The sequence below is a fragment of the Equus przewalskii genome, chromosome 13, assembly GCF_037783145.1.
Source record: "Equus przewalskii isolate Varuska chromosome 13, EquPr2, whole genome shotgun sequence".
Taxonomy (NCBI): domain Eukaryota; kingdom Metazoa; phylum Chordata; class Mammalia; order Perissodactyla; family Equidae; genus Equus; species Equus przewalskii.
The window spans coordinates 38,301,673-38,328,587 of NC_091843.1; the positions used below are offsets into that span (position 1 = coordinate 38,301,673).

The following is a 26,915-nucleotide window of genomic DNA, read 5'->3' on the forward strand; positions in this document are numbered from 1 at the left end:
TATGTACCAGGGGGCTTTGGGGAGAAAAAGGAAAAAAATAAAATCTTAAAGAAAATAAATAAATAAAAAGAGGAAGATTGGCAACAGATGTTGCCTGAGGGCCAATCTTCCTCACCAAAAAAAGGAAGAAGAAGAAGAAGAATCTAATAGAGATTGCTGTTTTTTTAGGTTTGGTAGGGCCCTGTGATATAACCTTCTCCTCTCTGGCCTTCCAAATCTTTAGCAGAACATTCACTGTTCACTAATGTGTCTTTCAGAAGACCTTTCTGTGGGGGAATCGAAGCGATAAGTCCCTCTCGCCTAGTGGCTTCTCATTGTCCCCCTGGACTGGTCCTGCTTTGACTCGTTTTCATCCCTCGGGTATTTTCTGTCCCCCAGCAACATCCTGGCACTGAGGGGTTTACTCAGGGTGAGGCGGTGAGCTTCTGCCCACGGGGACTTACAGTCTGACACGGAGAAGCGGGTGGTCACGCACTGCGGCTCCAGGATGAATGGCAGGGTGCGGGTGCCCCTTCGCAGTTCCCAGTGGCCTCTGTAGCTCGGGCATGCCCTGACTGCCCAGCGCTATCGCTGTCAAGAGGGAGGGGACAAAGCCACCTTGTGGGGATGGAATTTATGGCATTTTTATGGCTGGCCAGTGAAATGACTTGGGCTCCCTGGGCACAGTCTCAGATGTGGGATGGAGCCTGAGTCTGCAGGGGGTGAGGATGAGGTTGGCTGAGGGGAATGAGCACCTACCCTGTGCAAGGCCCTGGTCTGCTTCCTCACCACAATCCTGGCTAATCCTCAGAACTCAGGGAGGCAGGTGCTGTCATCATCCCCACTTTACAAATGCAGAAACTGGGCCTCAGAGGGTTAAGTGACGTGCTCAAGGTCATAGAGTAAGTAAGCAAGAGCTGGAGTTGAGTCTGGGTTTGTCTGCCTCCCAAGTCTTTCCTCTCCGTGACATCACCTCACTCCTGACCCCAGTAGGATTCTTACTGTATCATCGTTTATTCCTGTCACACTGGAGGGACAGAAGCCCTGCAAGCTTCCCCATAATGAAGGCTGAAAGAATGCCCATCGCTCCGTGGGCAGGCACGTGGAGGAGATGCGCACCCCGGTGTGTCCTGGCTTTCTCAGAGCACGGGCTCTGTGTCTGGCATTGTGCTGAGATGTGTGGTGTGTCTACACATCATTTCATTTACTGTTGATGTTTTCTAGTATCTGGCTTCCTTCTTTAGGATGTAAGCTTCAAAAGGGCCGTGGTGGTGCCTGTGAGGTTCACCACCGTATCCCTGGCAGCTAGAGCACTGCCCGGCACGTAGTGGGTGCTCAACAAATATTACGTGAATAAATGGAGCTCAGCAGCCCATTGAGGTGGGGATTATCATTTCCCCCATCTTATAGATTAGGAAACTAAGGCACAGGGGGGCTAATTAATTTTCCCGTAGCCAGGAAGTCCAGAGCCGATGAGGATTTGAACCCAGGGCGGTTCATTCTAGAGCTTCAGCTTTAAGCCCTCTGCTCTCCTGGGGAGTCAGCAGTACGGTTCCACGGGATTTGAGTGGCTGATGTATTGGCTTCCCCGTGAGCCTCACAAGTGGCCTCCTCCGAAGGCAGCAAAGAGAAGGAGATAATTGATGAGCTTAATTATCTGTGCAGTGACATGATGAGGGGTGCCACCATGTGAGTGCTTGTTATTACTTTGCAGCGCAGAATTCCCTGAAATGGAGGGAGCTCACACTTTGCAACAGGAGCTGTTGCATTTTGTTCGTGGGGGTCCCCCCTAGAGCTTGGTGTTTGAGTGTTTGAAAAATCACTTGGCTATATGAACACAAATTATGTTAGATGGAGAGCAGCTAGCTTCCTGGAGATCACAGTTGGCCTTCGTTAATGAATTTTGGCCTGATTAACACAGGTTCTGGATTAACATCAAAATATGCAAGTAGAAACTTGGTAGGGGTGGGAGGAGACTAGTTTGAACTTTCTAACTTTGAAATCAGAGGAGGGAAAGGCTTGTGTGAAGCTTGGAGCTGAGGACTGAATGTGTAATGAGCTCCCAGATCTTTGAAGCTGCACCGCCTTGCTCAGACCTCTGTAGACTGAGGCCCAGCCCAGACTCTGGGGCCTTGCTGGCCCCGTTCCATGCCCAAGGACACACAGCCAGGGTGGAAATCTAAGGCTGACTGACCTTCAAAACTGCGCCAACCACTTCCCTTGTGTCCCATTGCCTCAGCACCTGTATAGCTGTGACACATCCTCGTCTAAATGCTCCATCCCCTGCAATCTTAATAAGGACTTCCAGTGGCTTCTTGTCCCTGAATGTCTGCTTCCTTGTAGCTGGGTGCCTATTCCTGCCCCTCTTGTCTGGGCCCGTGCCGGTTGCTTACCGCTTGGATCTATCTACATAACCATCCCCACCCACCATCTCAACACAAGACTGAGCTTTTTGCAAGTGCTGGGCTTGTCTCTGCTCCCTTTGTCTCCGGGGCTGACATGGCTAGGAAGTTAGCCAGGTACCTACGTTGCAATATCAGGTGCCTGCACCTCACCCAGCCTTGTCAGTTTGCCTGTATCAAGTCATGGCCATCTCAGGGTCACTGTAGTTGTGGCCTCAGGAGAAAGTGAAAAGGAGCGGGGCTTCCCCATGAATGATGAGACTTAGACATTTCTGGCCCTGGGATGAGCAAGGGGAACATCGGCTCACACTTGTCTCATGGGGCAGAATGGTCACAAGGGTCGGCCTCACTGGGCACCTGGTCTAGCTCGCTCACCTTTCCTCAGGTTCTAGGAGAAATGAGATGAGATCTATTTGGGGGAAAACTGTGTAATCAAAAGGAAGGAAAAATGACAGACTCTGTCCAGCCTTCACCAGTTTCACAGCTCAGCTCCATCAGAGAATGAACTCTTGCAGGGGCGTTTTATTACTTAAATGTATTTTTCACAGAGGTGATGCCAAGCAAAGAAAATCCTCTTTGAGTTATATGGCTTTTTCGTTCAGCACTGTGGGGTCTTTCATCCCTAAGCAGTAAAATCAGGCAGTAATTCAAAGTTTAAGTTACTGTTTCATTTTAAAAATATCACCTTAATCTTGTTGCATGTGGTCAAAAGTCTCCTTTGGCATTTTTGGTCACCTTTATGTATAGCTTCATTTTTGCTGGCTCTTATGAACATATGCAGGCTTTACTCAGCAGGGCATTGGGGTTTATTTTCTAGAGCAAGTGAAGGGGGAGAAAGGAGGAAATTGGGCCGAAGAGCAGATGTAAACTGAGGCTGGTGATGGTTCCCTTATGTCAGGCCACAGTGGGTGCTAATGGCTGCTTTCGGCCTTGGAAAGTATTCGCTTGGGAAAAGAGTCGGTGGAGAGGCTTCGCTGGCATCTGTTTTCTCATTCTTCAGAATGTCAGGGGCTGCTGGAGATGCAACATGGGTTCTTTATCACCCTAGAGATCTGCTGCTACTCTTCCTCCTCAGCATTTCTTCTCCCTTATCTGTGGAGACTGTATTTAAGGGAAGAGAGGGGTTTTTATGCAGAGGCTCTAAGAGGTCACCATCTCAGACAGCAAGGGTCAGGAGCCTGTCTCTACAGTGTGTTAGTGATGAAAAGAAATGCAGACAATACAGAGAAGGTGTCCCCGGACCAGCCCTCAGAGGTACCCTGGGACCCAAGGTGGCAAGCCTTCCACCACTCAGTTTCTTCGTATGTAAGATGGCAGTTATTATAGTTCAGGCTGATGTCAGAATGGAGGGGTGGCTTCCCTGTTGTCTCAGGCCAAGGGATTAAGTACGTAGGAAGCCTGAGTTCTTAGGAGTTCACAACCAGGAGAAAAGTAGTTTGAAGCCACAGAAGAGGCCTGTGTCGCGCTGCTTGTAGAGGTTACGGATCGGACACAGACTTCTGTTCACTTCGAGCTTCCTCTTCATGAGTGACATGGTCATCCCACCCCTCACCTTTGGGTGGCTGTGAGTGCTCTCTCTGCTGCAGCCGCTTAGAAGGGCCGTGGTTTTCTTCCCTCATTGCTCCAAGAAACTCATTCATTCTTTGGTGATGGGTCTGTCAGGGCCTCAGGGGTCTTGTTTTCTACCTCATTCATTGATTCCTCCACTGAATAAATAAGGATACCTACTATGTGCTAGGCGTTGTTCTAGGTGTTTGAGACTCATCAGTGAATGAAAAGACCAAGATCCCTGTGCTCACGGAGTCCACCTTCCAGTGGGATCATGACAGGGGCCCTATGGACACCTGGGAGGGACCCCACCCCTCTGCCTTTCCAGATGCAGAACAATGTAACCCTAAGGGCACACTCCCTTGGTCCAGTTCACAGAGAGTTCCCCACAGTTTGTGTGACCTGGCTTTCTGTGTAAGAGCCGTTCCTGCAGGCACCGTGGGCTGACTGGAAGGATTGTTGTCAGCACAGCTCTGAATTTGGTAAACATCTTGACGTGAGACATATGACCACCCTCTTAAGAATACAGGCTTCAGAGTCAGATAACCTGGGTCTGAATTCTGGCCATGCAACTTAGAGCTAGTTTTCACTGGACAAACAACGTTTCTGTGCCTCAGTTTCTTCGTATGTAAGATGGCAGTTATTATAGTTCTTGTCGTGTAGAGGCTGGGGTGAAATTAAAGGAGAAAGTGTCAGTAAAGCTTTTAGCACACTGCCTGGTTCCATGACTATTGTGGTTAACATTATATATATTATTAAGAATTTATAAGCCATTTCTACCATCACCGTGGGACATGCAAATATACTTAGTGTCCGTAGCTTTACTCTGAAGGATACGCAGATCATTACACAAAAGCCCTGAAGTCCAGCAGCTCAGTTATAATTGGGAAGGAAACACTGAGGGGACAAGAGGGAAGGAGAGGCACAGGCGTGGGACTGTGGAGCTTGAGTGGTATAGGTTGGAAATGTGCCTGGAGCCGGGGGTCTGCAGGAGCAGGTGTGGTCAGAGAGTGTCCCAGAGGAGCGTCGGGCTGAGAGGGGAGGCTCAGGATAGGAGAAGAGCAAGGCTTTCGGGTGAGAGGAACATCAGGGTGAAGCGAGGACTGGGACGAGGGTGGAGAACAGCTGTGGAAGGATTGGGGCAGTCTTGTTGGAGAAGCAAAATCAGGATCAGAGGTGATGGGCCTCAGAAACAAGGACTTGGGTTTAATCTGGACATGTGAGGAAAGTGTCAGCATTTGGGGGTCTCTGGTCTGGTCTCCCAGTCAGCAGAGAGAATCAGACAAGGAGGAGGACAGCCCAAGCTTTGCCCCTGGTGGACTGTGAGGACTCGGATGCCATTCACAGGCCGAGGAGTATCAAAGCTGGAGTTGTGTGGTGAGAGACACCTTCATGTGGGCAACTTGGCAGGAGAGGACGACCCCAGAGCCGTGTGGAATTGCTTGGCAGGCAGCAAGATAAGTGGGACTGTCTGTCGTCCACCCGTTCATCTGCCTACGTGTCTATTTGTCCATCCACGTTTAGTTAGTGCCTGCTCTTTTTTAGATGCTTTGCTAGGTATTGAGGCTAAATGAATGAATTAAAACACCCAGTTTGTGGGGCTCCTAAGGGAGACGGGCAAGAAAGCTGTCATTGCAGTACAGGGCAAGCAGTGGGGCTGCGGTGGGCAAGGGGCTATCCCCTCGGGGACACCACCACAAGTTCCATGGGGGCTGCAGACAAAGCAAAGTGTTGACACATGAAGTGGGGCATGTATTGTCTGCTCGGGGGTCTGTTCTCTGGAGCAGAGAGGGCGTGTGTCTAGGCCAGAAGCAAAGGAAGGAGGGGAGAGGGATGTGTGGGCCATAGGTCACCAGATGCCTTTTCTGCTGGGCTCAAATTTTTATTTTCATCTAGGGATGACAGGGAACAAGGAATGGGTGTAAGCTGGGATGGGGTATCACGAACAAAGTTGCATCTTACCGAGATGACTAGGTGTGGAGAAGCTCTTGGAGGAAGGGAAGGATGAAGGCAGGGTTGGGAGGCCCGGAGGAAGGCTCTAAGACTTACTGTCTGCCATGTGCCGGGAATGCTGGGGTGCCTTAGTTATCCACTCTATTCCCCTGGCAGCTGCAGGGGGGATTATCTTGGGTTAGTGATAAGGAAAGGGAGACGTGGACAGGTTATGCAAATTGCTCAGAGCCTCACCTCCAGGAAGCAGTGGGACCTGCATGTCAGATTCCTTTCGAGGTATGCAGGGAGACAGGCAGCCGGAGCCTGGGCAGAAAGCCTCTCCCTGTCCATCGTCACAGCTGGAGAGTGAGAGTCCTGATAGAAATTAGATGCCTCTGCGCCCTGCCGACCACGTCGTGTGAATCTGTCTGTGGGGGGAACTGCCCCAGAGGTGCCGGGGGACGGGTGGCTGGAAGAGGTGGCTTAGCGTGGGCAGGGGCCTCCGAGGAAGCCGAGACAGCCAGAGAGACAGGCAGCCCAAGGGCATTTATAGCAGCCGAGACATTTTTATTTTAAGCAAGTGCCAGCACCTCGGAACATTCTCTTCCTTTCTCCTAGAGCTTCCTGAGCCCACACACCCAGGCTGGGCCAGAGACGCCTGTGAGGGAGGCCCCTGCTCCCGCCCCGCCTCTCCCACCTCCTGGAGCCTCTCCTGGAGGCCTCCGCTTCTTCCTACCCTTGCAGCGTCTCCATTCCCTTCCTTGTATTTCTTCTCACTTTTCACCCCTCCTCTCCTTCTGCCGTGCCTCCTCGACTGCTTCCTTTTTTCCTCTCTCCTCCCTTCATTCTTATTTGTGTTCCTTCCTTCCTTACCTTTTTATCTCCTCATCTATAAAATGGGAATGGAAGTCCCTCACCTCCTAGAGATGCTGGGAAGATGATTAATTAATTAATTTCAGCAAGCCCTTTCTACCTGCTTTCGAGCTGTGGGGCTTACGTCTGGCCCTGGGGGATGCGAGCACTACCGGTGTCCAGGTTTTGCTCTCAGGATGCTTACTATCAGGTGGGAGTCAGATTCAGAGCCCTGATGTGCTTTTCAGACGCCCTGGCTGGACCAGTCTGGACTGCCAGCTCCTGAAAATGCTTTGCTCAGGAGAACCCCATTGTAATGATTGACAGTCTATCTGTTAGTCTGGAATAGCTGCAGGCCCTTACGCCTCCAGGGGAGGTGCCACCGGTTTCTGAAACACAAAGGGAAGTGCCCACATCATTTTATCCAGGTCTGTTGGCTAATCACTTGACTTCTGTAAGGCATCTTAGCTAACTGCAACAAATTAAAGTGACTTTGAACAACATCACTGTCACTAGTGCCATTGACAAGCAAAGGTTTCATCTGGCGTAATTTAGGGAGAAAGGGACAGCTGGCTGCATTTCACTCGCTACAGCTCAGCATCCTAGCCACCTCCAGCAGGTGCCTACCTTCCTCTCTCTATTTCCCAAGCCCCGCACTTGTCCCCAGTCCTCAGTATCCTCTGCCTCTTCATTCAGCCATCATCGATGTCAGGAAAGGCTTTGCCACACCCCTCACTGTTGAGAAGTCTGTGCGTCACCACACACAGTAGCGGACTAGGGAGACATGGAATGATCTGCATTTAGAATGAAATCTGCCGGTTACTGGCCTTGTGTCTTTGAGGCAGTCGTTTGCTTTCTCGAGGTTTCAGCTTCTTAATCTGCAAAATGCACCTGCCAACACCAGCTCTCGTGTAGTGTTATGTAAGGTATATCCCATAAATAAGCAAACGTATTAAGTACTTGCTGTGTGCCAAGTACTTCTAGACAAAAATGCACATTTCCTCCAGAAGGCAGCTATGTAAACAGGTAAATACCTGCAGTGTGGGACCTGCATGAGAGAGGATGGCCCTGGGGCACAGAGGCGCCACCCAGGGAGGCCTGCCTGGAGGGGAACCAGCCAGCAAGGAGGAGGCAAGCTCCGAATCTCTGTTCTCACACAAGGTGTGAAGTGGGGGAGCCTCCTCATTCTGATGTACATCAGTTTCATTTCTCCCTGGAGCTCTTTTCCTACAGGGCTGGGAGGAAACTTGAGTTCCATCATTTCCTGAGTTTGGCCTCCTTCCTGGGGTCCTGCCAATAGTCTGAGCTCTTTTCCATAGTCAAACCCTGGGGTTGGGGTGGAGAGGCTGGTCTGCCGGTCACCTGGCACAGGCCATTGCTGTGTTCGCTCATCCCTTTGCTCACCATGTCCTTACTGAGCACCTGCCATGGGCAGGGTACTGCACTAGGCACTTAGCATACAGCAGTGAGCAAAATAAAGATCCCTGTCTTCCTGGAACTCACATTCCAGCAAGGAAGACAAATAGAAAACAGCAAATAAAACAAAAAGAGGTGTATACGTTATATTAGAAGATGAGAGGTTTTATATATGAAAAAGAAAAGTGAAACGGCGTTAAGAGGGTCAGGAATGCCTGTTGTGATTTTAAAAGCATTCTGAGAGAAGGCTTCAATGAGATTTGAGCAAAGGCCTGAAGAAGATGAGGGGGTGCAGGGAGGGACGCACCTGTTCCTGTCTCCAGGGCCTGTTTGGGTCTGGGACTCTGCTGCCTCCCGGCCATGCTTGATGAGGCTGTGCATGGTCCCACCTCTCCTGATGTGTACCTGGCAATCCTTCCTCCACCAAGTCTGCCGTGTCCCTGAGAGGCTGACGGGAAGCAGGGCCTGGGAACTCCAAGTCCTTCCTGATCTGCACTGTTGCCCCAAATCTCAGATCGAGGAAAACTCGCACAGAGATTTCAAATTTCAAAAGATGACCCAGGCTTAAGAGGATTCTAGACAGAGCGCACAGCAGGCAAAGTCCTAAAAGTGAGAAGCAGCGGAGGTGAGGCAAGGACGCCCCTGGAGTGTGATGTTGGGGAGCAGAAAGCATGGACCAGGACTGGGAGTCGTGGAGATGAGCCTGGAGGGTGTACAGGGCGGAGGGGGGCTCTCCTCACTGGAGTCGAGTCACTGTTGGATGCATCGCATGGAGGGCTCCGCAAGTCAAAGGCTGTGGCAGTGGGCTCAGAGTTGTGACTGGTCCCATGAACTCCCACCTTTTGGGAGACGGCGTCTTTTTCTTAGGCTCCCTCGCCTGGAGTCTTACCCCTTTCCTTTGGTATTTCCTGTGCAGGACTTTCTACTGGTTTTCTTACACAAATTAGAGAAAGTTTGTTCATCCTCACCTCTAAAAGCAAACCTGGGACGATCTGTACATGAACGGGACTGAAATTTGCCTCCTCATTCGCCAAACGGTTTGCTAAACTGTTGACAAGATAAAGAAGGTCAGGAGAAGGTAAGGAAGTTACTTAAGAGAATGACCTCAGCCAAGATGCCTGTTTTCCTCCAGCCTCAGTACCCCCATACATAAAATGAAAGGGTGTCTTTGCAAGACCGAAAACGCTACAGCGCAGTGCGCCTCATCGGCGTGTGCCTACATCGATTAAGAGAACGTGTGCTTCAGGAGAACTCAATCATTTGTCTAACAAATCCCCGTGGAAGACTTGCTCTTTACAATTCTGGGCCAGGTGCCACAGACAGTGGCAACAGGCTCCTCACTGCCCCCAAAGAGCCCGCCCTCTGGTGGGGAAGCGCAGGAGAAAAGTCACTGCAGGAGATGGATGGTGGGCTCGCAGAGGGAGCTGTTCCAGGGAGCAAATAGGAGTGATTTCTGGGAAGAATTTTCCTAGCACCACCAGGCAAAGCAAGTTACGTTTTCCCCCCGTAGATATTGGTTTAATGATTATTAAACATACAGAATAGTTTAAAGAATAATGCGATAAATACTTGTATACCCATCATCAAGATTTGGCAGTTGTTAACGTTATGCAACGTTTGCACTCTCTCTTTTTGCATTCACATACGCACTTTTTCCTCTGAACCATTTAGAAATAATTTGCAGACGTGACACCTCACCCCTACGAAAGAAAACAGGCGTCCTCCTATACCACCGGTGTAGTAGGTATTGTTGCACCTACGGGAACAACAATTCAATAATATTACCTTATATAAAGTCCACGTTAAAATCACAATTTTTCCCCAGAATGTCTTTTATAGCTTTGTATAATTATTTCTCAAGATCCAGTCAAGTCTCAGCCATTGAATTTGTTTCATCTATTTAATTTCTTCTAATCTAGAACAATGCCCTGCTCCCCCCAAGGGTTTTTTGTTTATTTTTGGAGTTCAGGCAGTTATCTTATAAAATTTCCTCAATTTTGGATTTGTTTCCTAATGAATAGATTCAGGGTAAGCGTTTTTGGCACCAATACCTCATAGGCACTATTGTGTACTTCCTTTTCTAGCACATGCGCAGGTGCCTGCCAGGTGGTCCCACTACTGGTGGTACTAAATTGGCTCCTTGGTCCTTTGTTAAGTAAGAGGTGACTGCCATATATTTTTATTAAAAATGTACTTTTTCCTCTTGTAAAAACTAGGTATTCTGTGGGGTGACCCTTTGAGATCATGTAGGTGTCCTGTTCCTCAATAACTTTCTCCCAATGTTTTTAGTAAACATCAAACGATCCTTTCCTGACTCAATTATTAAACATGGAGTTGCAAAATGATGATTTTCTAACTCTAGCATTTCTTCTAAATTTATTTAGCTAGCATTATTTTGGAAAGAAGAGCTTTTCCTTTTTCACATTATTAGCAACTTAGTTTTAAAGTTTAAGGTTCTGCCTTCTTTGGAACTCTGAAGTCAGAAAAGTATGTGTGAGAGAGAGAGAGAATGAATGAATGAATGAGAACAAAGGCTGAGCCCGGAGTCACACACAAGCCTTCTTGAGAAGGCCAACCAGCAATTCATTTGAGATGGTCTCTTCCACCCTCCTCCCTGCTCGTTCCTCTCCAGCCACACTGACTTCCTTGCTCTCTCTCAAGCACAGTCAGCATCTTCCACCTCAGGGCCTTTACACTTCCCTTTACCTGGAACCGCCCCCCCCCCCCCCCCTTCCCAGACAGCTTCATGGCTCACTTTATTCTGTTCTCTGCCCAGATGTATGTCATCTTGCCAGAAGATTTCCTGATCACCACATATAATATACCATCCCCTTTCCATTATTCTCTGTCTCTTACTCCCCTTTGTGTCTCTCCACAGCCCTCCTCAGCACCTGCCATATAAACTTCATAAGAACAGGCCCTTTGTCTCGTTGGTTCAGAGCCTAGACCAGGGCGTGGCCCACAGTAGTTGTCCAATAAATAGTCATTGAATGCAAAAAGGAACACATGTCTGAATGCACGTTTGATAAAGCTCTGAATGAGACCAAAGCTCCTTCCCCTATTTCTCTTCACGGCTCCCTCCAGATGCCCCTGAGAGACTCCAGGCCTGGGCAGAGACAGACGCTGTTCCACCGTCCACCAGGGGTAAGCTGTGCAGCCAGCAGCCACTCACTCTGGGCCCAATCATTAAAGCCAGCAGAGCCGTGGGATCATCCCCTACTTCTCTGACGTGATTTGAGGGGAATAAAAACAAATCAGAATTCATCAACTGTGAACAAAATTGTCAACTGTGAACTGTCAACAGTCTGGCTTAAAAATAGATGATAGGTTGATGAAATACAGTGGCGAAAGCAATTTAAATAAAATGTTAAAAATAATACCCAAAGCATGCAAGGCAAAGCGAAGCGTGTGGTGTGGTAGAGGCCTGCGAGAGCAGCGGACCAGAGAGAGGTTATTAGTTTTTCTTTACAAGTCACAGAAGAGAAAGATTTACCGGCCGTTTGCAGGAAAACATTCACTCATTCGGACGTGTTGGTGTGTTATGCAAACGGAAGGAAAGATTGGTTGGGAAATCTGCTAGCACATTTATTTTTAAGTAGGTCAACATTTTTAATATTTCTGCCCGTTCGTGAAAACTTTGGCTCTCTCTGTCTCCTGTGTTTCTGTGATGATTGGGGAAGGCATTTCTGTTCCAACAGGTCAAGGGATCTAGAAGCTTCCAGGGTTTGTACTTATGTTTATATTTGTGTTTGTATGAATATGGGTTCCAGTATAATGTTTAAAAGTCCTTAACGGGGGCCGGGGGGGCTGGCCCCATGGCCTAGTGGTTAAGTTTGGCGCACGCCACTTCAGCAGCCTGGATTTGGAGCCCAGGTGAGGACCTACACCACTAATTGGCATCCACGCTATAGCAGCAACCCACCTACAAAGCAGAGGAAGACTGGCAACAGATGGTAGCTCAGGGCAAATCTTCTTCAGCAAAAATAAATAAATAAAAGTCCTTAACTAATTTCCTACTTTCTCGACTCTCCTCTTTTACATAGTTATGGTTAATTATTTATTTAACTGCTTTATCAGCAAATCAATATAAAGACTGGAATTTTTCCTGTTTCCGCTTTTCTGGGCATGAGTGTAACTTGGCCGAGTTCTGTATGTCCAACTGTCCCATATTCTGAGGCTGCTGTACCATGTTTTTTCCTTTCTTTCCAGGAGAACTGAGCCATCTTGGCACAAAGATCTTGCTTTATAAACTGAAGACAAGCCATTTCCATTCCTTAGACACTATCATTTTTAAAAAAAAAAAGTCTGGTAGAAGGTGTATTTGTTTGCAAGGGCTGCTATCATAAAGTGCCACAAACCGGGAGGCTTAAACAACAGACACTTATGCTCTGAGGTAAAAGTGTGCAATCAGGGGTGGGGGGTTGGTTCCTCTGAGGCTGTGAGGGGATCTGTCCTGTGCCTCTCTTCTGGCTTCTGCTGGCCCCAGGTGTTCCTTGTAGACGGCCATCTTTTCCCTGTGTCTTTTCACACCACCATCTTTTACCACATGTATGTGTGTCTCTAAATAGCATGTTTGCAGCTTTATAGAAAATGGAATTTTAGCCCTTTGAGCTTCATTCAAATGCCGCATGTTGTCCTGGAAGATAAAAAGAAGCGGCCCAGCTGTTCCTGATGTGGGCTTGGTGAGTCGAGGAGTCGAAAGAAAGATTTCTTGGACTCACAAGGTCAGGCAGTAGTGCTCTTTTATTCAGAGAAGAGTATGGAATAGCATGGGGAGAGGACCCATGGGCAGTAAGAGCTGCAAACATGGGTTGAGGGTAGGGCTAAATTTAAGGCATAGGTATGTGAGTTATCTCTTTACAAGACAAAGGAAAGAATATGTTAAAAAAGTCATTAAAATGGTATCAGTGCAGGTGGGGTCTGGTTATTGGGTGGTCCTATAACTTTAGATAAGAATCAGATCAGATTAAGTAAATGGCTGAAGCAACCACCTTAAATATTATCTTTAGCTAAAGACAAAAGAGGATGTTGGTGGTGGGGGGAGTCAGTTACATGAGGTTACCAGACAAGTACAGTAAACAAGAGTAAGATTATTATGCAGACTTAAGTCCTTGCCTTCCTCATTAAGAGTTTCTAGAGATAAGGTCATCCCCTCTTCCTCCTGGTGCAGAGAGGGAGACACCCCCACAGATGGAGACTTCCTTCACAAATGCAAATGTCTCTCAACAAAGGGCAAGCAAATTCCACCCTTCAGAGTTTCCTTCCCGTCAGCAGTTTTTAAAAGTAACCAGCCCAAAATAATCCTAATCATTCCCACAGATTGCGACAGTGGCTGTACAGGAGAGGAGATCCTTGGGCCAGCCAAGGGAGCTGAGTTACTAGAATGACAGTCCACAGGGGCCCCTGGGAGAGGAAAGGCCACCCCGGGGAACAGGTGCTCTGGGCATCTAAGAAGCAGATGGACAAGACTCTGACTCCAGTGATGGAGAGAGGTGAGCAGGGAGGCTGAAAGGCAGAGTGTGGAAGGTGGGGCTCTAAAAGAGGGCTCAGGGAGCAGGTGCGGGTCAAGGATGGTTCACCATGAACCTCTTGAATACTGAGCTCCAGTACCTGCATTCCCCTTTGCAGGCAGATTGGTAGCTCCTGGTGGCCAGAACAGAGGCCTACTATGTGCCAGGAGTATATGTGTGTCATATCATGCCAGGGATAAGACAGTGACTAAGGCCTTTTCCAGATGTTAAGTACTTAATGGTCTGGTGGGAAGTCAGTTGCTGTGTTAGTCAGCTTTTGCTGAATTATACTGTGGTGACAAATGATCCCCAAGCATCAGTGGCTCACAACAGCAAACATTCATTCCTTGTTCATGTTGCCTGTTGACTGTGGGTTAGCTTCAGCCCTGTTGCGTGTCTTCTGCCTTCTGGGTCCCAGGCAGAAGGAGCAGCCCTTATCTGGCACATGTCATTTTCATGGTAGAGGGAAAAGAGCAAGAGATGAACCCAAGCAGCGGGTCTTAAAACATCGGCTCAAACCTGGCCTGCATCACTGCTACTCACAATCCACTGGCCAGAGCAAGTCATGTGGCCAAAACCAATGTCATCAGGAAGGGGAAGTCAACTTTCCCACGGGGTGATGAGCGAAATGTACATTCCTCTTTGGAGAGGCCAGAGAATGTTTGGGAAGAATATTATAATCTATCACAGACACAAACAGGCAATCACAGTAACAGTATGATAAGGCTTTCTAGTAAGTAAATGTAATAATTTTTAACTTTATAAAATAAGTTTACTTATAAAATATATGTTTCCTCCCAAATTAGCTTTGCGGATTCTGTTGAGAAAATAGTTTGAGAACCACTGGTCTGAAACTGAGGATTGTTCCAGAGAACTAGCCCAGGGGAGAAGGAGGTGGCGGGGCTGGCCACCATGGTCTTCTCTCCAGCCTGGACATGTGCACATATGCTGTGCTGCTTTTTTTTTTTTTTTCCTGGTGAGGAAGATTGTTGCTGAGCTAATATCTGTGCCAATCTTCTCCTATTTTGTATGTGGGATGCTGCCACAGTCTGTTTTGATGAGCAATGTGTAGGTCCACACCTGGGATCTGAACCTGCAAACCCGGGGCTGCCGAAGGAGGGTGCATGAATTTAACAACTACACCACCAGGCTGGCCCCTGCTATGCTATTTGAAAAGAAGCTTCTTATACTAGGGACCCACCTTCCACCTTTCAGTGTTCTGCTTGGCTTACCTTGCATCCCTTTGGAGTGTCTGCAGGCACGTGCTACACCTGCAGGTCTCTTTGGTGCTGCATCCCTACATACACATGTATCCCGCCTCACCTCGTGGTCACGTCTGCGTGGCTTTAGAAGGACATGTTCTTTTTGCATCCTTATCAAGAGAGCTGAGGTTTGCAGCCTAGGCCATGACCTCCTTTAAAGTAGCCCCACAACTCCGACTACCACACTGGGCACAATCTAGACATCTGACAAATTTGTGCAGAAGGGGATTTTGCATCAGGAGGAAGCCAGCCCTCTGTAGGCTTGACTTGCTCATCTCTGCAAGGGTAGCCAGTGACTGTGTGGGTGACAGTTGGAGTTACACAAGAGTGACTCCGGTATGTTTAGCACCAGGTTGAAAGCACTATTTCCCTTGGTTTGTAATCGGTATGGGACTGAATAGCTCCTCCTCTCACAATGAGCCAGTATTCATCTGCACTCATGTGTTGCTTTGCAGACGCTGGTGGCCTTTTTCAAAGGTATGCATTTGTGTTTTCCAAGGGCAGGGACCATATCTCCTCCTTTCTTTCTTCTAAAAGATCCCCCACGCACAGTGGGTGCTCAGCAAATTTTGCCTATCTCCTCTTCCTTTGAACCTCCACCAGATGCTAACATGGTCCTGGGCCCGTGGGCCTTTGCAGAGGACTGATTACACACAGACCTTGATCTCGAGAATCTTGAAGGTAAGAAGGGAGGGAACTCTCAGACAATTCAGACCCAAGCCAATAGCAAAGCTGCATAATTAAGAGTACAGGACAGGATGTCTGTTCTCTCCAGCCCATCCACGTGACAGAAATAGTGATGTGCGACCCGTAGGTGCTTATCCTTGGGGTCAGACATGGCTTTGAATCCTGGCTCCACACCTGTGAGCATCATGATCTTTTGCAAGTTGTTTACCCTCTCTGTGTCTCAGTTTCTTATTCTATAACATAAGAATAATAAAAATTCTACTAATTGTTGTGGCCTTTTTCATCTATAAGTAACATCTTTCTGTTCTTCTTGTGTTCTGAATCAACTGAGACTTGAGAGTAAAGAGCTGGCGGAAAGTGGCCAAAATGCCATTGTTATTGATAAAGGATCAACAAGAGGGTGTGGCTTTGGGGCTTCTAATATTGAATCTGAGAATTCTGTGGACACTTTCAGCCAGTCACAGGCTTGTTAGACTGCCACAGGCATCCTAGGCGAGGGGTAGGGGGTGGGGAGACTGTGTGAAACTGAGGTTTTGGACAGTTGAAGCAAAAGCCTCCCTTCCTCACTTGCTACCAGGGTGAAGGGGCTGGGCCTCGCATGTACCATCCAAACGTAGGAGAGAGACTGTTACTCTTCCTCCCCAGGAAGAGCGTGTGAGCAGCTGAGAGGGACCAGGAGTGCTACACGGGCAGAGCTTCCCCACGTGGGAGTAAGGAAGTGTGGAGAAGCAGCCTTCTGCTGTGCGGGGGTGGTCTTGGTGGGTCCTATGGGACTCCACAGATGTTAAGTGTCATACTAATACTTTTATTTTATGAATAATTAGAGTTGTTTATCATTGATTAAAGTCAGCCTCCCAGTGCTTCTGCAGTGTTTTTAGACGTCATCCTATACATTTGGAAAACCGTAAAAGGCCATCTCTTATTTGGTATTCTGTAATTCAGGCTTTTAACTGGATGAACTTCATTCTCTGTCTCTGCTCCTGTAAGCCTAACTGTGGTTAGAGGGGCGCTGGCTGTTTCCTAAGGAAGCCAAGGAGAGGGGTCTGCTTGGCTGCATTCTGAAGGCCTGTCCTGTCTCTCTTTTGCAGTGTAAGTTGGAGTTCCACGCCTGTTCTACTGGCAAAAGCCTCACCACCCTCTGTGATGGGCCCTGTCCATGCCTCCCAGAGCCGGAACCTCCAAAACACAAGGCAGAGAAGAATGGTGAGCGGGGGTCACAGGAGACTCCCTGAAGGAGGGACGGGAGGTCAGGGGGTGCTGATGTGACCAAGCTCTGCCCCAGAGGCTGGGAACTTGGCATTTAACAGAGCTGTTTCAGCCCAGGCGGGCGGGGCTTGGGGGCACTCACTTGGCAAGTACGACAGCTTGTTTAGGGACTCTAAACTGAACCGCCTTCAGCTCCCATTAAAAAGAAAACGAAGAGCTGAGAGTCTTTGAAAATAATTCTGTTAGACCAAGATATGCACTAGGTTCTTTTAGAGGTCAAATTGGCTGTGGTGTAGGCAGGGCGGGCTTTTCAGCATCTAAGATGAGGGCATGCCCTGGGGTACATCTTGGTCTTCCTTGCACTCTAATCTCCAAATCCTTTGAACTTCTCAAGCCCAAATTTCAAACAGAGACTGCAGAGATGTCACAACAGTGGAGAGTATTCCCCCCAAAAAGCATTTCTTTATTAATATATTCTGCTTGGAATGCAGTGCAGAGCCAGGGGACAGATGAAAGGAGAACACCTCCCCCGGGGCAGTGGTGTCTCTTCCATGGCTGAGAATGCAGGAAAGGTTAGGCATGTTTGGATGTTTTCATGATGGAGAATGTAACGTCGTCCCACTGGTCTCAACCCCTTTTTGAGCCTTTGTTAATGAGACCCGATATAGAAGTTTGCATTTGCCTTCTGTGGAGCTGGGCTTTCTCAGTTCTAGCCGGATGTTCCATGGAAAATGCTACATGTCTGTGTGTGCGCGTGTGTGTGTGGGGGGGTGTGCATGCACACACGTGTCTTCTAAAACCAGCAGCTGTTTGTAATGGAGGAGGGTGAATAGGGTGTGAATAGGTGCTTCTTCATGAGCTGTGTTGTCTTTTCCAGTGCACAAAGATGAAGATGCTCAAGTCTTAACTCTGTTTGCGGCATTAACTATGGGAATAGTGTGTTAAAAGGCTTTTTGGGAGATTTAACCCAGGACATGGAAGGGCATTGTAAACCGTAAAGCAGTGTGGTCACAAATAGTCTCCACAGATTACTCTTGATTACCAAAAAACCGAGCTCATTGCATTTTGGCCTGATTCATTTATGTAATTGCAGTAAGAAATGTTAATTAATATCCATAAGCCTCCTTGTAGTGTGGTCAGAAAACCTAAAAGCCCTGTCGTGCTGAGCAACTATGAAGTCCAGAAAATTAACTTCTGTCTGTCTGGAGATTTCTTAAGAATCTTCTTAGGAAATTCCAATAGCCTCTATTATTTCAGGCATATTGTTTATTGCTTTTATTTACTCTTCTATTCTGAGGTGAGGAAACCAAACGAAGAAAGTCATCGCTGCCATTTTGCCTGTACTATCTATAAAAGGGATTGAATTCATCTCTCCTGAGGGCCTCCCAATCCGCAAAGGTTTCCTGAACTGCCGTAATAAGGCAACAGACCAGTTTTCTGGGAGGGCTTTGTGGTTCTCCAAATGAAGTACAACCCTTATTTCTTAATGGTGGGCTTATCATGCCTGATTAAATGAGATTCACTCTCAAATATGACGCTCCAGGTATGGCCTTGACTGCACCATCTGTTTGTTCAATTATGTACTGGTAAAATTACAACAAATTCTTATTGAACCTATCCAAGTAACTACATTGCAATTAAAAGTAGACTCAGAAGACAATGTTGTTCCTGAATTCTGAGAGGTCAGTGAGAACAAGATTACCATTTAAAAGTGTTTCCTTTCAAAATATTTGTAAAACATAGACCACTAAGTTGATAGTGAGAGATAGATCAGCAAGAAAGAGAAAGGACTTCCTCATATTCCTATCAGAAATGATACCAATAAAAAATAATACCAGGGGCTGGCCCAGTGGTGTAGTGGTTAAGTTCACGCACTCTGCTTCGGCAGCCAGGGGTTCACGGGTTCAGATCCTGGGCATGGACCTACACACCACTCATCAAGCCATCCTGTGGAGGCGTCCCACATACAAAGTGGAGGAAGATTGGACACTGATATTGGCTCAGGGCCAATCTTCCTCACCAAAATAATAACAATAATAGTAGTAATAATAATACCAACACTATTCCAAAACAAATAATCAAAATTATATTTCCTTCATCAGTTCCTTCAGTCCCGTGTCATTTTTTTTTTGTTCCGCTGGCTCTTGGGTCAACAGTTTGCTTTTATGAAGTCATCTGCCTCTGGACTGAAAAAAGTCCTGGAACTCCACACTCAGTCTCTGACATCACCTTGGAAGCCTATAACGAGTCTGTTTCTGGAAGTATTGATGAAACTTAGTACAGCTTTTTACATGAGGCTCTGAGACTGTCCTTCTTGGTTACAGACTCAATTTCTGGGCTGTTAGTTACAGCAGAGATTTCATATAAACATGAGGGGAAGCAGAAACTACTTGTTGCTAAGATTGAATAGCTGTACACTTATCCCTCGATATGCACAGGAGATTGGTCCCAGGACCCCCTCAGCTACCAAAATCCGAGGATGCTCAAGTCCCTTATATAAAATGGTATAGTATTTGCTTATAACCTACATACATCTTCCCACATACTTCAAATCATCTCTAGATTACTTATAATACCTAAAACAATGTAAATAGTTGTTATAGTGTATTGTTTAGGGAATAATGACAAGAAAAAATTCTGTTCATGGTCAGTACAGATGCAACCATCGTAGGCCTTTCAATCCATAGTTGGTTGAATCCACGGATGTGGAACTTGCAGATGCAGAGGGCCAACTGTAGTTAATTTATTATATATCCAGTAATATCCTAATGGAGGAGAGTATAATCCCCTATCAGGGTATAATCCTTGACTATTTAATACAGATTTGATAGGTGTTTCCCTAGAGAATAAGGACATATTATGGGCAGTGAGGGCATTGATAAATCCCCAGGGTCATTAAGTGAAATGAAACATTTAAATTAATAACACTTTACCTGGGCAAAATCAATCAAGGGAAGGCTGACCTTTTCCTTTGATCTGACAGTTCTCTCCATGCAGCTCTCATGACAGTGTGTGATAGGCAATGAGCACTGAACTGAGGTTGTAGCAGCGGGGGTGAAGAGGAGGGGATGGGTGCAAGGGAGAGATGGGAGGGAGATGAAGGGCGTCTTTCTTTTGGCAACTTAGCTGTGCGAGTGGAAGGAAGAGGAGGAGGAGTGAGCGTGCAGTCTACTTTCCCTTACCTGTTGGCCACCCCTTCCAGAAGCTGCAGGCAGTGGGAATGGTAGTCTCTACCTTCATGAGACGCCTCGTGGCTCTGGACTGTCTTGGGAGCAGTCTTGTTTCTGTGCCTGTTGCAGACATTTGTGAAAGCTTTCATAGTCTCACAGATGCAGGTGTGTCAAAAATGTTGCATTGTTATTGTTGTTGATATTTTTTTCAATCGTATCTCTGTTTTGAACCTTGGTTCCATCTGGTAATAAAACATTAATGTAGTAACTTCCAGGTAAATTCTGTTAATTCAGGGTTGTATCCAAATTTTAGGAAGTAGGGATTGGATGGGGGCTTATGAGTTGCACTAATGGTGGAAAATAGCTCCTGGTGTTGTCTGTCTTTCTTTGGCATCCACCTATGTGGAGTTCTTGCCATCTTCACTTGGTTTGGCAGCAATGTTCATCCTCACTGCATCCAACAAGAGATGTTTGAGATCCCATCTGTGACCTCTGCTCACCATGTCCATTAAGGTCATACTGAGTCCTCTTTCTTCTATGTCCCACCTTTCTGGGCTTCCTGGTCCTCACACAGCCCTTCCCTGACCCTTTCAGGGCCACAGAAAACTTGAGGATGCCCTTTTATGACCTTCTGGTGTCAAGAAAGACTGTGGTGAGGTTGCTGTCTCAAGCCCTCTCTCCTTGGATTTACCTGGCAGCCATTTCTGTTCTATGCAGAGGATGTTTTTATGATGCTTGCCTCAAATTGGATTTCATATTGGTAGCAAAACACAGGTCCTCTTTGCTGCTGGGGCTCCCCGCCTCTCAGGGTTTTCACAAATGCCTCTTCTCTTCACAGGACTCAGAGGTGGGATGGAGCCAGGGAGAGCTGTGGGGGGCAGAAGCTTTCCTCGGGACTCACTTGCTCTACCTCTTCTCCTTCCTGTAGCCCCAACTTTGATCGGCACTGGACCTGAGTGTCGAAGGTGTGTGAGGTCGGGATCTAACTCATTCTCTTTCGAATCTTTGAGTGCCCTGCTTCTTCCAGCCTTTGGTCTTTTGAATTATAACATACCCAGCTCTTGCAAATCAGAAGTGTCTCGTTTCAAGAGCATTTTTGGGAAGGCAAAGCCTAGTGGTTGGTTTTTTGTTCTTCGTTTTTTCTGGCATCTCTCCTTTGATGTGGCCCCTGAAGAGATGCTGGAGAGTGGGATCCTCCTTTACTATCTCTCACTATTTCCTCTCATACCTCTAAATTACCTCATGACCTTGGACAAGATACTTAATTGCTTTATCTCTCTTATCTCTATGATGCCAGTCTACTCTTGAGAGTATAGAGAATAGAGTAATGATTGTCCAAAAAAAAATTATTAAACAGAGGAAGATGAAATTGAAATCTAGTGTTAAGCCTGGCTTTCTGTGCTTTTTCTAAGAGTCTTCCAGGAAAAATCCCTCCTAATTTCTCTTGGTATTTTCCAGTACCCAACAGCCAGCCCAGTCAGGAAGTTATTTCTTATATCTAACCTTGACTCTTTAGCTCCGGAGTATTGCTGCTGCTTTTTCTTCAGTCCTCAGTGAAGAATGGGAGGACTGTCTGAGGTACTCAGTTCTTAATTTCTTTACAGTGGTTGAAAATCTAGGGGGAAAATAGTGGTCTCTTATAATTAGAGTCTTTAAGATACATTTTTAAAATAGCCAACACTTCTCCCCTTCCAAACCCAATCCTGCCCCACCCTGCCTCCCCTCCCTTCTTTCATGGAGATGAAAACCTCCCCCATGGCCTGGGCTTAAGCCTTGCTCCATCTGGAGGAGGGCTCTGAAGCTCCCTCATTGCTGAGGTGGGAATTTTGCAGCTGTAGGATATCAGATCAGGGAAAGATCTCACTTATCTTCTTCCATCCTATGTTGAGGGGATCCGATCCTTGTGTTCCTCAGAGCTGCCTCAGATTCCCCCATGAGGACCAGGGGCAGGCTAAGTGGGTGGGGCCTCAGACCTCCCCCGGAGTGATTCCATTTTTATGCTTTACCACTTTAGATTGCATCTGTAGGAAAAGACTTTGACCACCAGTGATCCTTGTTCAGGCCCCATTTACCACAAGAGAAAACCGGAGGCCATTGAGAGAAAGCATCTTGCCCATGGTCAGACAGTGGGTGGGGGCAGATCTGGGGTGGCATCTGGGCCTCCTGACTCCCAGGCTAACGCCTTTGTTCCCACTGTGTGCACACCCTAAGGTCACCATCAGCAGAGTCTTCAGCCTGAAAATGGTAAAGGGTCTGTAGCTGAGTTTGGTGGGAATTAGATTTAGTTTCTCATGGGTCTGATGTCACTTGCCCAGTTCTTGAAGTGTCAGTCATCAGGCAGAGAATGTCCTTGTGTTTCCCACACCAGCAATGTTTTGAGGCATTCTACAGGCTCTCTCCCACTCCCTCCTTCTCCATCGTTGGAGGCGGAAGTAGCGAGAGCAGTTCTATCTCTAAGGACAGCTCCTTCTTTGCTTCTGTTGTTACAAATAAGCTTTTAGAGAAGGGATGTGGGTCCAGCCAATCCACCTCAAATTCTGGAGGAGGCTGTGGAACTGTAACCCTTACCAGCCTGGCATGTGCTGGGAGGTAGGAGCATTTGGTTCAGGCAGGGAAGGAAAGAGTGCTGCCAGGTCTTTCCAGCAGGGCGTGCTAAGGAGGAAATAACAAGTTCCCTCCAGCTGAGCTATTTGGAGCAGTAGAAAAATAGTCTACAATGATTTTCTTTGCTCAAATGGTGATTTCAACCTGAGGGCTAGATTCTGGGGAAGAAAGTCCTGGGTTGACAGACGGTTGTCTAATTTCATTACTTATCACAAGTGGAGTTGGGGAAATGTGTTTAAACAGGAACAGGAGGTGGTGCCAAAGAGATGGAATAAAGAGTTCTTCCTAGCTGTAACATCTCAATGGGAAAATCCTAAAAGAATCCTGCTGCAGAGGCTCCCAGCGAAAAGGAGATTTATCTTTGCATCCAGGAAAGAACATTTTTCTCTAATGCCTATTGTGTAACAGGGCGAAGGCCCCAGGCCTGCAGTTTAAAGGCAGTTTATATTAACCTTTCCATACCCGTTCAGCTTCATGCACTTGGTATTCAGTACTACATTATAGCCAGAAATTAAACATATAGAGGAACACAATTTTTAGGGCCTTGTTATTCGAAATGTCATGATCTTAAACCGAAAAAAGCTTCAGAATTAAATTGGCAACTGCAAAGAAGAAAAACTTAGTCCTGGGGACTCTTGGAGTAACTGCTGACTTTGGCTTTGAATTCAGGTTCTTCCTGTTCTGTGAGTTCAGCTCTGTGAAAGTAACCACAGGGTCTCCAGGTCATTCTGAAGCCTACTTGGTAGCAACTAATTGGGGAAAACTAAAGGTGAAAAGAGAGAGAAGGGTAAACTGAGGCTGAGGGTTCCCCTCTGACCCCCGGTCATAACTACAGTCCAGAGAAGCGGATAGAGGTTTGTGCTAGAAATTAGTGGCTTTGATAGTTTGCCCAAACAGTACTCTTCTCCTGCCCTTATTTTTTAACTTATAAATTAATATATAAGCTTCTTTAAAGTTCAATGTTATGGCAAAAGTGTCTCATATTCCCAGTTCTATTAGCTTTTTGTTGCATATGCTTCCAATTTTGTTTCTTTTTTTGGTGAGGAAGACTGGCCCTGAGCTAACATCTGTTGCCAATCCTCCTCTTTTTTTGCTTGAGGAAGACTGTCGCTGAGCTAACCTCTGTGTTAATTTCCCCCTATTTTTGTCTGTGGGACACTGTGGTAGCATGGTTTGATAAGCGCTGGGTAAGTCCCCACCTGGGATCTGAACCTGTGAACCCCTGGCCGCCAAAGCAGAACACATGAACTTAACCACTACACCACCTGGCCGGCCTCCCAGTTATTTTTTATATACATATACGAACTTACTTTTAAAATTTTACTCATGTAAAATCAAGATCATATTCTACGTAATATTTTGTACCCTCTTTTATATATCATAGCTATGTTTTCATGTAAGTACACACAGATGGATGTGTGTGTGTGTGTATCTCCCTCGCTCCCTCTAGCCAGGCTGCCTGCACTGCTCCCTTGAACTTCAGTAGGTGAGGACTACTCAGCAGTTCCAGTCTGATGCCCACAGGCACATCAGGTTCAACATGTCCCAGATCAAACTCCTGATCTCCCCCCGAAATCTGCTCCTTCCTCCTGCAGTATTTGCTGTCTTAATTAATAGCAGCTCCATATTTTGATTTGCTGAAACAAAAAAGAAAATCCTTTCTCTCACGTGCCGTATATAATCATGTTGACTCTCCTTTCAAATAGATTTTTTAAAATATCCACTTCTTACCACCTCCACTGTTGCCACCCTAAGGGTCCAGGACATCCTCATCTTTTATTTTAATAGCTTCGTCATTGATCTCCGGGCCCCTATGTTCTCTTTTGAACATGGTGGTTAAACTAATTCTGTAGAATGTAAGTCAGGTTGGGTAATCCTCTGCTCAAGACACTCCAATGACTTCCCAGTTTGTTAAGAGAAAAAGCTAAAATCATTTCAATGACCTGCAAGGCCCAACATGATCAGTCCCCTGATAGGTTTCTGTCCCCATCTTCTGCTGCTATACCCTTTGTTTCCGCAGCTCCAGGCACACAGGCGACTGTGGGGTCCCTCAGATGTGCCCATCAGGCTTCTGCCTCTTCGTACGGACAGTCCTCTCAGCCTGGGCCATCTTTCCAGACATCCTCACAGCCCACTCCATCAGCCACTTCTTGAAATCTCTCCACAAACGTGACCTTCTCAGGACCCCTCCCCGCCACTGCTCATCCCCCTCCCTCCTTTATTTGTCTCTGTATCATTTACCGCCTTCTAATACATTAGACAATTCATTTACCTCTTTTGTTTATTGTCTGTCTCACCCAACTGGAATGGAAGTTACATGAGAGCTTTTTGTCTGGATTCTCAATAATTATTTGTCAAATGTTGGATGAATCTATCTTATTCTGTTTAAAGGGTTGTCCATTATATAAATGTACCATAGTTTATAATGTTGAAAATGGCAAAAGAAAAGATTTATTTTGATGAGATAATCTGTTTAAGATGCTTAGTACGTGTACTGTGCTAAGCACTTCATATGTACGCGTAATTCTTCTAGCACTCATATCGTGTCGTGTCTATTGCTGGTGAGAAAATGTGGGATTTGGAGCATTTCGGTATCTTGCCTAAGGCCACATGGCTAATAGATGACAGAGCAGGGATTTGAAATCGTTCCTAGAACATGTGCTCTTACACTCACATTAAACTATGTTCTTAACCTAAACTGAATGTCCATTGAAAGGCCAGCTTCCTTTGGAAAAAGAAAAATACGCCTGCGCACACCCACGCACATCCACACAGTTTAAATTTCACTGTGCTTTGGTGCTCAGAGAAGGTACTCCTTCACTGATATCTCAGCCCTCTCTGATGAGATTTTTCCAAGGTGAGAAAATTAACGTCCTCGCTGATTTTCTCCTCTTTCTCTCTGTAAGCACGCTTAGCTCTCTGAAGTTTATCGAAACACTGGCACCACTACATTATGCTTTTCTGATAGCCACAAGTTTCCGACCTAGCTCCTTAAAGATAAGAATTCATTTGTAATCTGTCCTGAAGTCGACTGTTCTTCCGTTGCCCTGCTATCTATTGCTTTGAAAAGAAAAGATAGCATTACAATAAAAAATAAATTGAAATTATAATCAAAAGAAAGCAAGTGGCTGCCACCCTACAAAGTCAGCTGCTTAGAAAAATGTTGGTAGGCCTCTTCCTTCTGATCCGAGGGTTGTACTGGGAGCCTGGGCCTGTGCAGAACGGAGCAAAGGAAGGGGCCGCAACATGGTAACAGGTGTAGGCAGAATTGAACGAGCTCCATTTTAACTATAGAAATAGGGTTGAGTTAAAAAAAAATCGCCATTTTATCATTATCATTGTCATCATCATTATTATCTTGATGATGAGGATTTCTCTGTTTAAAAACTAAAAGTGGCAATTAGACATGAAGGAGGCAGGAATGTCACTTTGATGATTTAACTTGAGGAATATATAACACTGTCAGATAAAGCCAAGAATAAGCAGTTGGTTGAATATACAGTAATAGATATTCAGATCGGTTGGGAGTGCAGCCAAAACCAAAACAGAACAACAAGCCAGATCTCTTCAGTCTAGAGGCGAAGGGAGAAGAGAGACCTGAGAGACAGTTCCCAATCGTGGTGGTGTCGTGGGGGTGAAAGCTGTGTTCCTCTCCTAATCCCAGAAGAGTAGCCCCCAGGGCTCCTCCTCCTTGAAAAGAAGGAGCTTGTGGCAAGAGAAAGCAGATCTACTTGTACAGCAGAGGTTCTGATTGTGATTATCATTGTTTCAGGACCTAGGATGAGCTGAAAGGAGAAATAGTTTCAGAACAATTTAGGGAAGTTCTGGGAGGTAGAGGAACCGTGCTGTTGGGGCAGAAGAGATGATGACAATGACCATGGGGTCTGTAGAGGGTGAGAATTCCTGCTTTTGGATTTCCCAGTGATGCAATAGCAGGTTGTGTTGGGGAAAGTCCTTCATACTTGCCTAAATGTTACTATGTAGAAGGATCTGTATAGGGACTCAGGGCAGCCTCCTGTTACATATCTGCCTGGATAACCAAGAAGGCAGGTATCTGGGCTGTTTCCTCCCACCCCAGCCTGGACAGTATCAATTTATTTTGGCTTCCGTGGCCTGGCTGTGCTTTGTACAAGCTTGAGTCTCCAAAAGGCTCTTCCTAGCAGGTCACATGTGGGGATGGGGCAAGGCTAACAATGAGTGAGCCTTCTGGGTCCCACCTTGGCAAGGGATGTGAGTGTAGCCCCAGCCTCAGAAATCACTTAGGCAGGGGATGCTGATGCTGTGACAACAGATTTAGAAGTTGAATGTCAAACACCAGAAAATTAGTACAGTCAGGGGGTTTGATCA

General features: G+C 46.6%; 1 protein-coding gene across 1 annotated transcript in view; it reads left to right on the forward strand.

Moving 5' to 3' along the window:
- Window positions 1-26,915, forward strand: part of SPOCK1 (SPARC (osteonectin), cwcv and kazal like domains proteoglycan 1) — a 470,120-nt gene that overhangs the window by 366,976 nt on the left and 76,229 nt on the right. Inside the window, exon 6 of the mRNA XM_008513818.2 lies at window positions 16,677-16,791. Coding sequence (XP_008512040.1) covers window positions 16,677-16,791 — 115 coding nt within the window. The remainder of the gene's footprint in view (window positions 1-16,676; window positions 16,792-26,915) is intronic.